The 11,665-nt window shown below is 53.4% G+C and overlaps 1 protein-coding gene across 2 annotated transcripts in view; it reads right to left on the bottom strand.

Moving 5' to 3' along the window:
- Col9a2 (collagen type IX alpha 2 chain) overlaps positions 1–11,197 on the bottom strand; it is a 14,870-nt gene extending 3,673 nt beyond the window's left edge. Inside the window, exons 1-24 of one of the 2 annotated variants that reach the window (XM_015485204.2) lie at positions 10,634–11,197; positions 9,366–9,440; positions 8,139–8,174; positions 7,984–8,046; positions 6,731–6,784; positions 6,583–6,618; positions 6,463–6,486; positions 6,060–6,113; positions 5,665–5,718; positions 5,509–5,556; positions 5,255–5,311; positions 5,124–5,177; positions 4,738–4,791; positions 4,075–4,128; positions 3,930–3,983; positions 3,769–3,822; positions 2,617–2,670; positions 2,156–2,209; positions 1,920–1,973; positions 1,246–1,290; positions 844–897; positions 518–571; positions 223–276; positions 66–137 (exon numbers count right to left, since the gene is read on the bottom strand). In XM_015485204.2, the coding sequence (XP_015340690.2) occupies positions 66–137; positions 223–276; positions 518–571; positions 844–897; positions 1,246–1,290; positions 1,920–1,973; positions 2,156–2,209; positions 2,617–2,670; positions 3,769–3,822; positions 3,930–3,983; positions 4,075–4,128; positions 4,738–4,791; positions 5,124–5,177; positions 5,255–5,311; positions 5,509–5,556; positions 5,665–5,718; positions 6,060–6,113; positions 6,463–6,486; positions 6,583–6,618; positions 6,731–6,784; positions 7,984–8,046; positions 8,139–8,174; positions 9,366–9,440; positions 10,634–11,182 (1,761 nt within the window). In that variant the 5' untranslated portion in view covers positions 11,183–11,197. Of the gene's footprint in view, positions 1–65; positions 138–222; positions 277–517; positions 572–843; positions 898–1,245; positions 1,291–1,919; positions 1,974–2,155; positions 2,210–2,616; positions 2,671–3,768; positions 3,823–3,929; positions 3,984–4,074; positions 4,129–4,737; positions 4,792–5,123; positions 5,178–5,254; positions 5,312–5,508; positions 5,557–5,664; positions 5,719–6,059; positions 6,114–6,462; positions 6,487–6,582; positions 6,619–6,730; positions 6,785–7,983; positions 8,047–8,138; positions 8,175–9,365; positions 9,441–9,801; positions 9,925–10,633 lie in introns of those variants that run through there. The other variant, XM_048815670.1, reaches the window with a different exon arrangement.
- Positions 11,198–11,665: the final 468 nt, after the last annotated feature.

The raw sequence follows: 11,665 nt of genomic DNA, 5'->3' as shown, positions 1-11,665 counted from the left end.
CCCAGCGCCCCTCCCCCAGTTTTGGGGCTGCATTCCCAGAAATTTTCCAGCCCCATTTGGTGCACCTTATCTCCCTTGATGCCTGGCAAGCCTTGGGGTCCTGGGATTCCAGGGGGTCCCTGCTCTCCCTTGGGGCCCTGAGGAGAAAAGAAAAGAGAGTAGTAAATAAACCGAAGTGCCCAGATATGCCCCCAGCAGCCCCCTTTAGTTGGCTATGCTCACCTGTCGTCCTTGGGGACCTGGCTGTCCCACTGGCCCCCTTTCACCCTGGTCACCCTGAAATGGAAAGAGAAGGTCATGCTCTGGCTCTCTGCAGGGATAGCCACCCACTGCCAGGCCCCAGACCTTGGCAGGGTCAACTGTCCTCCATTCCTGCTGTCACCAGCAGGGGGTCCTTTGCTCCATTTCACAGACCAGCAAATTGAGGTGTTGCCAGAAAGAGGACCCAGATCCTGAATCTACTAGTGCCAGCTGCTGCAAGTACTCCAGGGGAGGGACCACTGCACCAGACACTTACCTTCTGTCCCACGATGCCCCGAGGACCAATTTCTCCTCTGGGTCCTGGCTCTCCCTGAAGGAAGGAGAAATTGGGGATACACAGTAGGCCTAATAGGACCTATGGGTCACCCCTCCCCACCCATAGATCTCAGCTAATTGGCTTCAATTAGGAAATGGGCTCAGAAAGAAGAAAGGTGGTTAGTGGGTCAGAGCAGACACCCAACTAACCCAGAGTGCTCCTCAGATTGGGGCTCCATCCCATGACCTCACTCTGGCCCCACTGAGTGCAAAGCCCTCAGACCTGGAAGAGCCAAAGGCCCCTGTGTCAGTGGATAGGGCACTTACCTCCTTCCCAGGGGGACCAGAAAATCCAGGGAGACCCTGCTGGCCAGGCTCACCCTGCAGGAAAACAGTTTTCAGGTTACTCTGGATGACCCAGTTGGCCCTTGGCCTCAGCCCAATGAACACTGAATACAGTCTGCAACCAAATGAATAGGGGAGGGGGAGAGGATGTTCTTGGACAAGTTCTCTGTGTTTGTTTTTCCTCTATTAAAGCCATGCCATCCAGTCTCCACTAAGGCAGGCCAAGGGTGAGCTGGTAGTGGGAGAGCAAGAAGAGAAATAACTTGTATTCAGGCTGATTTGAGAGCCTTGGTTGACCTTGCAGTCATTAAGCCATGCCCATTCCCTGCCCTCCAGCTCCCTTGCTCACATGGAACCAATTCTCCCAGCTGGGGGTCACCTTACCTTATCTCCAGGACCTCCTTTTGTTCCTGGCTGGCCCGGCACACCCTGCCAAGAGAAATAGACATCAGTTTCTACCCTGGCACAAGGGAACCCCAAGTACCTGTTGCTTTGCTTCCCATCCGGAATCCAGATTTCCTCTGTGCCAGGGAGGGAGCTGAACAGAAAACCCAGGCGTGGTGTCAAAAACTTGACTGTATTTTCCACCCCTGCCCTGAGGCCTGGTGGGAGAAGGAGAGGGTTACAGAGACTGGATTGCCTACCAGGGCCTGTGTCCAGGGGGAAAAGATGAGCACCTTTGTATGCATCTAGGCCCACAGTGAGTGCCTGCAGGCACAGGCTGGACCCACAAGAAGTGGTAAGGAGGCAAGACGTGGTGATACAGCAAGAAACCAGGTGTAGGGGCTAGGGATGTGGCTCAGTGGTAGAGTGCTTGCCTAGCATGTATGAGGCACTGGGTTTGATTCTCAGCACCATAAATAAATAAATAAAATAAAGGTAATATGTCCATCTACAACTAAAAAAAATTTTTTAAAAATGAGAGACCAGGTGTAGATTTCAATCTCATCAGCCACTCATGCCCTCATAGGGAGGTGGGCGACAGAGTGCTTGACTTCCCAGTCTGAGGAGAAGCAACATGTCCACAGGCAACCCCTGTGGCTCTACCTGATACTTACTGCTAAGCCCTGGTGGCCTGGGCTTCCTGGTCGTCCTGCCTGTCCTACGTGGCCCTGAAGAGACAAGGAATCAGAAGCACAAATTAGAACTGCAGCTAAGGGTCCATGGCTTCCACCCCAGTGCAGATAGGGAAACAGATCAGAGGCAAGAAGAGATGTTCCAGAGACACTACAGAGGATCCCCAACTCCAAGGTCCCCAGGATCATGTGATGGGACCAGCAGTTCCCACTCTTACCTTCATGCCAGGTATGCCTGGAGTTCCATCCTTGCCATCGATGCCTGGGGGGCCCTGCTCAGGAGGACAGTTCAAGGGAGACTCACAATAGGGATATTCCTGGAGTCAGACCACCCACACATGACCCTCTGTGACAGCTGCAGTATGCAGGTAGGAAAGGTGTCTGCCCATCTCAGGAAACCCTACCAGCCAACTGGGGGAGGGGAGCTGAAGTGGGAAACTCCACTGTTCCTCCTTCATGTGAATGAGTACCCCACATGCTACAAGTTTCCCAGGATCTCTCCTACAGCATCACCCCTATTTATGATTGAAGAAACTAAGGCACAGAAAAGGAGAACTTCCCAGATTACAGAGCCAGCCTGCATGCAGCAGAGTTCGAATTCAGGCTCTTCTTCTAGGGGTTTAGACAAACTGACCCAACCCTGTCCACATGGGTCAGGGACTGGGCCTCTGGCACTTACAGTTGCTCCCTTTGGGCCTGTTATCCCCTGGGGTCCTGGAGCACCTTGGCTACCCTGCAAAGTAAATAGAGATCACATCACCTTCAGGATATGGAGCCCCTGCCTAGCTGCACAGAGAGGGGTATAGCTGAGATCTGTAGCCTCTGGGTTCCAGAGTACCTGTGGCACAGACCATCCTATGTTCCTCTGAAGGAGAGGAACATAGAACCAGGAGGAGGGTGTAGAGGTCAGTGCCAAGCAGTGGGGTTAGACTGGGTTCGGCTCAGCAGGAATAGGGATTATTAAGTGATGTTAAAGAATAGTTGTTTGTCAGACACAGTGAGGCATGCCTGTAATCCCAGCAATTTAGGAGGATTTCAAGTTCCAATTTAGGGAAGCCCTAGGGTTAGAGTTAAAGTTTAAAAGGGGATGAGGGTTTAGCTCAGTGGTCAAGCACCCCTGAGTTTAATCCCCAGTAGTAGGAGAAGAATATTTCTTTATTTTGTTAGTTATAATAATGATGTGGTTCTGTGAGAAAACGTTCTTATTTTTAGAGATACATTCTGAAGTGTTTAGGAGTGAAATGACACAATGCCAAGGATTAGCTTGAGAACCTCAGAGCAAAGCAATAACAAATGAAGGAAGAAGGGGAAGGGAGACAGATGAAGTGTGTATGGCAAAATGTCAATAACTGTGGAACCCACAAGACTGCCATATGGGAGTCATTATAACATTCTCTCTACTTTTATGCATATTTTAAAATTTGCATTAAAAATAAAATAATAATGAAGTAGCTAACTGGGCTTTTTGTTCAAATTTTCTGTAAACTTAAAACTGCTCAGAAAGTCTACTAATTAAAAAGAAGAGTGAGGAGAACCAGCATCCGACCAAATCCCATTAGCCCCATGGCTGATTTGCTGGAATTTCATTGTCTGGCCCCAGTGACCCTGGGACTGGATCCCATGGCTTCTCCTAAAATCTGAATTTGGGCCAGCTGAGCTCTTGGCACAGATGGTCTGAACCACCCCCACACAGTCGCACACACACACATACATACTCGCGTGTATGTGTATGTGTGAGTGTGTGTATACATACACCAGCCTTGAGGGGAATAGAGTTCTGCCCAGTAGTCTCCAGAGGCACTGGCTAGACAATGGGTGCCTGAGAACTTACCACATCACCCTTCTCCCCAGCTCGGCCTGGTGGCCCTCTTGGACCTTCCTCACCCTGTCAAGAAGGAACAACAATATAGGTCACATGGGTTCAAGGGGAGCATACCCACTCTGTAGCCCTAAGGGTTCCAGCCTGGCTCCAGGGGACACGAGCAGTCTTACCGGTGACCCAGCAGCACCAATGGAGCCCACCATGCCTTTATACCCACGAAGACCCTGGGGAGAGAAAAGGGTTGAGGTCAGTCCTGGCTGGACCTCAGAGGGCTGGTCATAGCAGCTCTTGCAGGACACACCTAGATTTACTTACCGTTTCTCCCTTAGGTCCTGCCATTCCTGGGTAGCCCCTAATCCCCTGGGGACCCTGTCAAAGCAAAAATGATAAAAAGGCAATTACAAGGCCCATTTCATGATAGCTTTTTGGACGCCCCCCCCCAGCCCTTTTCACAATGCCCCTTTGAAGTAGGCAACATAGTCCCTATCTTGTAGACGGGAAATCTCATTTGAAGGCTCAGAAATGGAGAGGGACTGACCATGGCCACTTAAAGGACAGTGGCAGAACCTGGACTTCAGCTAGGCCTTCCAGCTGACAGCTTTGGTTCCTGTCCCCTAATTCCTAAAAGCCTCAGTCTCCTTCTTCCTACTCAGAAATACTCCCAACTGGACACAGGTCTATTTTTTGGGGGGGGTTACCAGGGATTGAACTCAGGGGCACTCAACCACTAAGCCACATCCCAGCCCTATTTTGTATTTTATTTAGAGACAGGGTCTCACTGAGTTGCTTAGTCCCTTGCCATTTCTGAGGGTGGCTTTGAATTTGTGATCCTCCTGCCTCAGCCTCCCGAGCCTCTAGAATTACAGGTATGTGCTCGGCTGGACACAGGTCTCTTATAAACTAGAGGCCTGAGCAGGGTAATGACCCTATCAAGGGCTCCCAGGAAGAAAGAGGCCACTGGGGAAAGGTGTTTCTTACCGGTGGTCCAGGGATGCCTTGCTCTCCAGAGGCACCCACATCTCCCTTGGGACCCTAAAAACAAAGATGAGTTATCAGACAGGCAAGCAGGTAAAGAGACAAATATAGAGACAAGCAAAGATACCAGTCACCTTCCCTAGCACAGGCAGATAGGAAGGACCTTTAGACCATGCAGTTCCATATCACAGGTGAGAAAATGAGACCACACAAAGAGAAGGGACTTGCCCAGAGACACATTGGTCTGGAACATAATCTTCCTGCCTCCCAGCTCAAGGCTCTGTACCCTAGACCCACAGAACAGGGGAAGAGATGAAAAATGGGGACAGGCTGCTGTAGGACTGTCTCCATCTAGCCACCATCTCATGGCCCTCTGCCCTTAGACTCACCGGCTTTCCCTGGCGGCCAGGATCACCCAGAATCCCCCGTCTGCCAGGATGCCCCTGAAGGGAAGGAATGAACTCAGTAGGAGGTCTCTTCCCAATAGCTTGCTTCTCCTTCTCAGAATAAGGGCTCTTACCTTTACTCCCTGTAGCCCTGGGGGCCCTTTCACACCAGCTGGACAGTTGGTTGGACACTGGAAAGAAAATCCAACAGGACCCCGAGGTAACTTGCCTGGCTCAGGCCAGCTGGTCAGTGCATCTCCATTTTGCCAACTCTTTAAACAGTTTCCCAATTCACCTGGCTGAATCTCTACCACTGCCCCTACTCACTACCCACAGACCCTATCTCCATGACACCCCCATCAGCCTAGTCCCAGACCCCACTTCTCACCAGGAAGTCAGCGCTGCCTTCCAGGCCCTGAATGGTTCCTGGGCGTCCCTAAGAGGAAATGTATGAAGATGGAACCTGAGCAGACCCTTTCCCACCCCAAGCCACTTCCCCAGGAGCACATGGCCGTGTGGCGGAGGGGAGTCTGAGGACACTAACCGGTTTCCCAGGGGGGCCTGGGGGCCCTGATGGTCCCTCTGGTCCTGGATCCCCCTGGAAGCAAAACAGGCCCAAATCATACTACCATCCAGTCCTCCCAGCTCCATCTTCTGGTTCCTGCCACTGCCCTGTCCACCCTGCCTTCCAGGACACTTCCTGAGAGTCATTACATGGGGAGATCAAGCAGATTGACAGAGGATGGTACCAGCCCTTAACCTTCCTGAAAGGCGTGCTGCAGGGTAGACTCAGCAGGAAAAGTTTCTGCCCTAAACCTGGAGGACCGCCCCCCACAACCACCCCACTGGCCAGAGGCAGATCCAGAAACTCTCTGGAGTCCACCCAAGTTTGCCAGCCTGGAGACAGAGAGCAAGAGGCAGAGTGACGCTGGGACTCACCTTGGGGCCTGGGATTCCAATCTCACCAGGGAGGCCAACAGGTCCTGGAGGTCCCTAGGGAGCAGAAATATGGCTGTCCAGGATGCCTCAAGCATCAATCCATCCAGCGCAGGAAAGTAGGGATAGGCACCCAAGGCCCTTTCTCCACTATGACTTTTACCAACACCAGAGAGACTAACAGACTGGGGCTTGAAGGATCAAAAAATTTCATATACTTGATGTCTGCCCTGGAGTTCGTGGACAGGCACAGAGTGGGCTAGCAGCGTCTCCAAAGCCAGGCCATTCCTGGCACTATCATAGCATGCTGGCCCCTCCCCATGAAAACTATTCTGCTAGAAGTCCTACTGTTGTCCCCTCCTTCTCTGGGAGTCCCGGGGACCCTGCTGCATCCCTGAGGACTTACAGGAGGTCCAGCAAAACCAGGGCCCTGGAACAGAAGAAAAGGAAATTGGGTTCATGGCTCTCTCTGCAGGTCCTTTCTACCCACAGAGGGTCCCTAGTAGCCCTTGCATATTGTACTTACTGGCAGGCCAGGGGGGCCTGGGAGCCCGGGTTGGCCCTGGAAGAACAATGGGAGAGGATTAGAGACTGGGTCTCCTGGGTTCCTGCTCCTTTCTACTGTAGCCTCTTCCAAACTCCAGGCCTAGATTGCCCACACTACAGCTACTTACCTTGACTCCAGGAGTCCCCACAGAACCAGGCTCCCCTTTGGCTCCAGTTACACCCTAGGGAAGAAAGAGAAGGTAGGACAACATGCTCCCTGACCTGGGGGAAAGAGAAGTTTCAGGGGACTCTCCTGACTGGACAGAGGCTTCCTTTCATCATACCCCATGAAGGCCTAGGGACCTTAACACACTTCCTTTCCCCTTTCCCTGGTTCCCACAGTAACCCTGGGAAGCTATGAAAAGAACAATTATCCTCTTTTAAAAAAATATTTATTTTTTAGGTGTAGATGGACACAACACAATGCCTTTATTTTCATGTGGTGCTGAGGATCGAACCTGGGTCCCGCCCATGCTAGACAAGTGCTCTACCGCTGAGCCACAATCCCAGCCCCAATTATCCTCTTTTGAAAGAGGAGAAACTAAGGCCTGAAGACTTGCTGGCCTAGGTTTTATGCCTCCCAGTTTAGAAGTCTAGGAGACCTAGGAGCCTGTGCTGCCCATAAACTTGATGTCTGCCCTAAAGACTTTTCTGATCCTGAATTTTCTCATCTGCAAATTGAGTTGATTATGTTTCCTATCTGGGATGGATGTGAGAACCAATGTGCTGGTAGAAGGCAATGTAATTGGTAATCTTTGTGGGGGTGTATACAAGTTGGGAGGGGCCCTGATAACAGGTCCCAGCCTTGGTCACACCTCTTGAGCCAGCAGGGCAGAGGCAACTCATGGGTGCCCCTCCTTCCTCCCATTCCAGTAACTGATCTAAATGTATCCCCCAGTAGATGACTGTCCTCTTCCCCTTGGAACTGGCTGTGTCTAGTATCCTATAGCTTTGGGGGCTCTTGGGAGCTTTGTGGTATCAACTAAATGATGTTCCTCTTCTGAGTTGTGCCTTGGATTGTGGAGGGGCTCCGGATGGATAAAGGAGGAAAGGGTATGGCACACAAGGTTAGCCCCACCTGGTGTATTCAGACTGATCCCTGGATGCCAGAAACGTGAGACTAAGTTCTGATGCTGCAGACAAGCAGGAAAACTCTGAACCCTACAGAAAACAGAGCCCTTCTCTGGACCCCAGTTGGATTCAGTGGTGTGAGGTTCCAGTGAGCTCACAAGTCATATGAAGGTAAAGGGGAGGCTTACAGCTGAAGATTCTCCATCCTGATGCCCACTCTGAACAGAAGATGAGCGAAGAAGCCAGAACCAGGCTCTGGAAGTCAATAGGCTGAGCCCTACCCTGCCCTGCCCAGTATTCAGGTACTCACATCAATCCCAGGCTTCCCATCGGGCCCATCTGGCCCAGGTTTGCCAGGCTCTCCCTTGGATCCCTTAAAAATAGAGATGGAGCAAATATTAGCTAAAGGAGAGCAAGAACTGGAAGAATTAAAAGTCAGAATTCAAAGGCAAAAAAAGCACTCACCGGAGGGCCAGCTTTCCCAGGAGGTCCCTTGTCACCCTGCAAGATTCAAGTTGATGAGACAACACTGACTCATGCTTCCCCAGTGAGCACCCCTGGCTGGCCAGTACCAAAGGCTCATCTCCTCAAGCTCCTTTCTTCTGTTCTGGGTCCCCTCAGTCTGGTACTTTCTGGGAAAATAGCCCCCTTTTCCTCCAAGACATTTGTAGGTTCATTGAAACCAACCCCAGGCAGCTGGAGAGGGGGATATCCACATGCAGGGGGTTTAGTCATGCTGCTGTTGTTAAGGTGTCAGTTCTGAGGCCTGCAACTGGGCTGAGGGCTCTAAGGTAGCTGGGAGAGCTGACCCTCTTGGACTTGGGCAACTGTGGGGGAAAAAGGGGGCAGGACTTTTAGAGAAGGTGGGAAGGAGTGAGGTGAGCTGCTGCTCCATTCTGGACTGTCAGATGAAACTAGAGGCTGGGGTAGCGGCAAGGACGAAGGGGGCCAAGAAGGGGTAGATCCAAAATGTTCCCAAGGAGGGAAGGACCTCTTTACCAGTGACAAAGGACCTTTGGTGAAGACAGGGCCAGTGGAGTAAGATTCTGCCCCAGAGAGGCCCCCAGGCATTCCTGAGCCTGCAGTAGCCTGGGCCTGGCCGGGGCCCAACTCCCTGGGTTTGGGGGTGGGGACACCATGCTGAATAGAAGTCTGTCCGGATGGTAAACGTAGAGCTGACCTCCTGGGGGAGCCTCCAGAATGAGGTTTTTTAACCCTCACCATGCTAGGGAGGGCAGGGGAACAAGCCCAGATGATTCTAAATTGCAGAAGAAAAAGGAAAGGGAAGAGACGGGAGTGTGGCCCCAGTTAGCGGTCTGTTCAAGGCTCCCAGTTATCCTGAAGAGGCGTCTAGGTGTGCCAGGGCGGCGCAAGAGGTTAAGGCGTCTCCTACTCCAAAAGGAGAGGAAAGGAAGGGAGGGGGATAAGGACTCGCTGTGAGCTGTGGTCGTCAGACCGAACAGCGCTCCCTTGTCTGAGGGCGGCTATAACGGGCTCTGCATTTCAGAACTGGGTTGAGGTTTCTGCGGAACAAACAGGCTCCTTGTGGTGCGGACCGGTGCCGCCTACTGGCGACTGGGGGCACTACAACGTCAGACACATGCTCCCCCATCCCCACCCCATTTCCATCCCTCATAAAGTTCTCCTTTGTCCGCCGCCTCCCTTCCCCCTTCCGTCCCAAGTTAGACTCACGTCGATGCCATCAGATCCAGGTACTCCTGGCGGCCCAGGAGGGCCTGGGGGCCCGGGCTCTCCCGGCGGTCCTCTCTGAAAACACAGGCAAGGGTGCAGCCCTCAGTGCAGGATGCTGAGCGGTGTCCTAGAATCGTAACTCCCCTGGTAAAGGGAGTTAGCTCTTCAGGGAGCCACGAGCTCACGTTTGTTTAGAGCCCACTATGCACTAGGTACTGTGTCATTACGTCGATTATCTTATTAAATGCTCAGAACTCTCCGGCGAATTCTATTAAGGGCCGCAATTTGAAAGCGAAGAAACAGGCACAGAAAGATTAAAGGTTCGTGGACGATTTCCTTCCACTGTAACAAGTTGCCCTAGGGCTGTCTTAATGGGGAACAGATGGAGAAGCTGGCGGCTCAAGTAAATCACGAATGCACGCATAGTGGTGCCTACCCGGACTTTGATCCTCAATGAATAGTAGCTCGTATTGTTACTTTTGGAGGAACAACAGGTATACGAGGCGAATTGGCATCTCCTTCTCTCCCCTTGGTAAAACCCCATAGAAAAGTGGAGGAGGCATAGAGAAAGGAGACTTAGGGAGGGGAAGGTGTACTCTCTTCCCACTGGGAGCACCCTGATCTTTCTTCCTTGGAGTGCTCCTCTTACCCAGCAAGCCCTGACTTAGACAGGGGGTCCCACGCGTGCCAGGTGCCCATGCCCTCCCCGGGCCGGGAAGTGCCAGAATGGCGCACCGCAGGAGAGCTGCGACCCGTGCCGGCACCAGACAGCGCGGACTCTATCCTACCCGCGCAAGGGTCGCGTTAGGTGCCCCACCCTCAGCCGACACTAGGAAGCCAGGACCCGCGCGGGTGGGCGGGAGAAGCCTCAGCCCGGCGACAGCGGCGTCTGGCTGGAGCCGGCGCCCCCCCGGGAGGTGGCGGGGGTGGAGGCTCTGTAGCCGGGTGAATGGGCAGCATTGTCTTCCCCGCCACCTGGGCTCCCTCGGCTGCCAGGACTGAGCGTCAGTTCCTGCCCTGCGCTGCCTGTCCCGGGCAGGGCCGAGCATCTTGGATCAGGGACCCTCGGGCTCCCCGGCTCATCCACCTTCATTCACGAAGCCGCACGCATAGAGGGGCCTGCGCCCGGGACTGTCTACCGCTGTCCCCTCGGGCCAGGGGGTGTCAGTAGAGGGTGGGAGACAGGCAAAGCCCTTCATCAAACTCCCGATCCTGAACCCTGGACCTCCAACCCAGGACCCCGCCACCAGAGCGACCGCGGAACTTACGATCTGAGCCAGGGCGAGCCCGAGCACCTGTAGAAAAATAAGGAGGCCGCGGGGGGCTGCCGCAGGGGCCATAACGCGCTGCGGGTTCTGGAGGGATAAGTGCCGGTCCACGCACGCACTGGAGGCGAAGGCTGCTCTCAGACCCGGCGGGTGGGCCTCCGGAATATGCAGCGAGGCGGGGCGGGGTCTGGCGGGGTCTGTCACCTGAGAGCACCAGAGGAGGGAGGCGGGCGCCCTCCGCCCAGCTCCGCCCTGCTCCGTCCCGCCGTCGGTGCCCACCCACCGTTCTCCTGGCCAGAGCTTGCCAGAGCCCCAGGGATGGAGACATGGTCTCCTTTCTCTGTGAGGAGGCAGAGCGGGTTGCTGGGAGACTCCTCCGGCCTGAGAGACTCCTTTCGCCCCCAACCGCAGCCCCATCATTCCCCCACCTCCCCAGCTGCCTCTGCTTGTGAGCCCCGGCCGGGCCAGGTCCTCTCTCCTCCACGACTCAGGCTTAGAGGCCTCGGGTTTTGCAGACTTTGCATCAGGGTCTGAGCAGCCCCCATTCATCTTGCTGCTCTTCTGGGGGCTCTTTCCTCTCCACGGACAATCAAGCCTGTTACTTAAAACATACCAAAGTCCTTTCTAGATCAGCCACCTGGTGAATTTCTCCATCTGCTTCTTTCTTCCCCCTGCTTCATTGCCAACTCTTAAGAATGGTCTGCTCCCACCTCTAAACTTCCTCAGCTCCTTGTTTATGTCCCACCTGGGAGGTCACCAGTGAAGTTCAACCCTCTTCAGTCCTCCAGGGAGGAGGCAGTTGGCAACTCAAATGGCCCTTGACCATTCTGGCCTTCAAGTCATCCTTGCCCAAGCTTCTGTCATTCAACCCCTCTTCTTCTGCAGTCACATTACTTAAGGATGAGGACATATTTTAAGAAAAGTGTCATTAAGGGGCTGGGGTTATGGCTCAGCGGTAGAGCTCTCACCTCGCACGGGCAAGGCCCTGGGTTCGGTCCTCAGCACCACATAAAAATAAATAAATAAATTCAG

The sequence above is a fragment of the Marmota marmota genome, unplaced genomic scaffold (genome assembly GCF_001458135.2).
Source record: "Marmota marmota marmota unplaced genomic scaffold, marMar, whole genome shotgun sequence".
NCBI lineage: Eukaryota > Metazoa > Chordata > Mammalia > Rodentia > Sciuridae > Marmota > Marmota marmota.
This window is presented reverse-complemented; position numbering and strand designations above follow the sequence as displayed.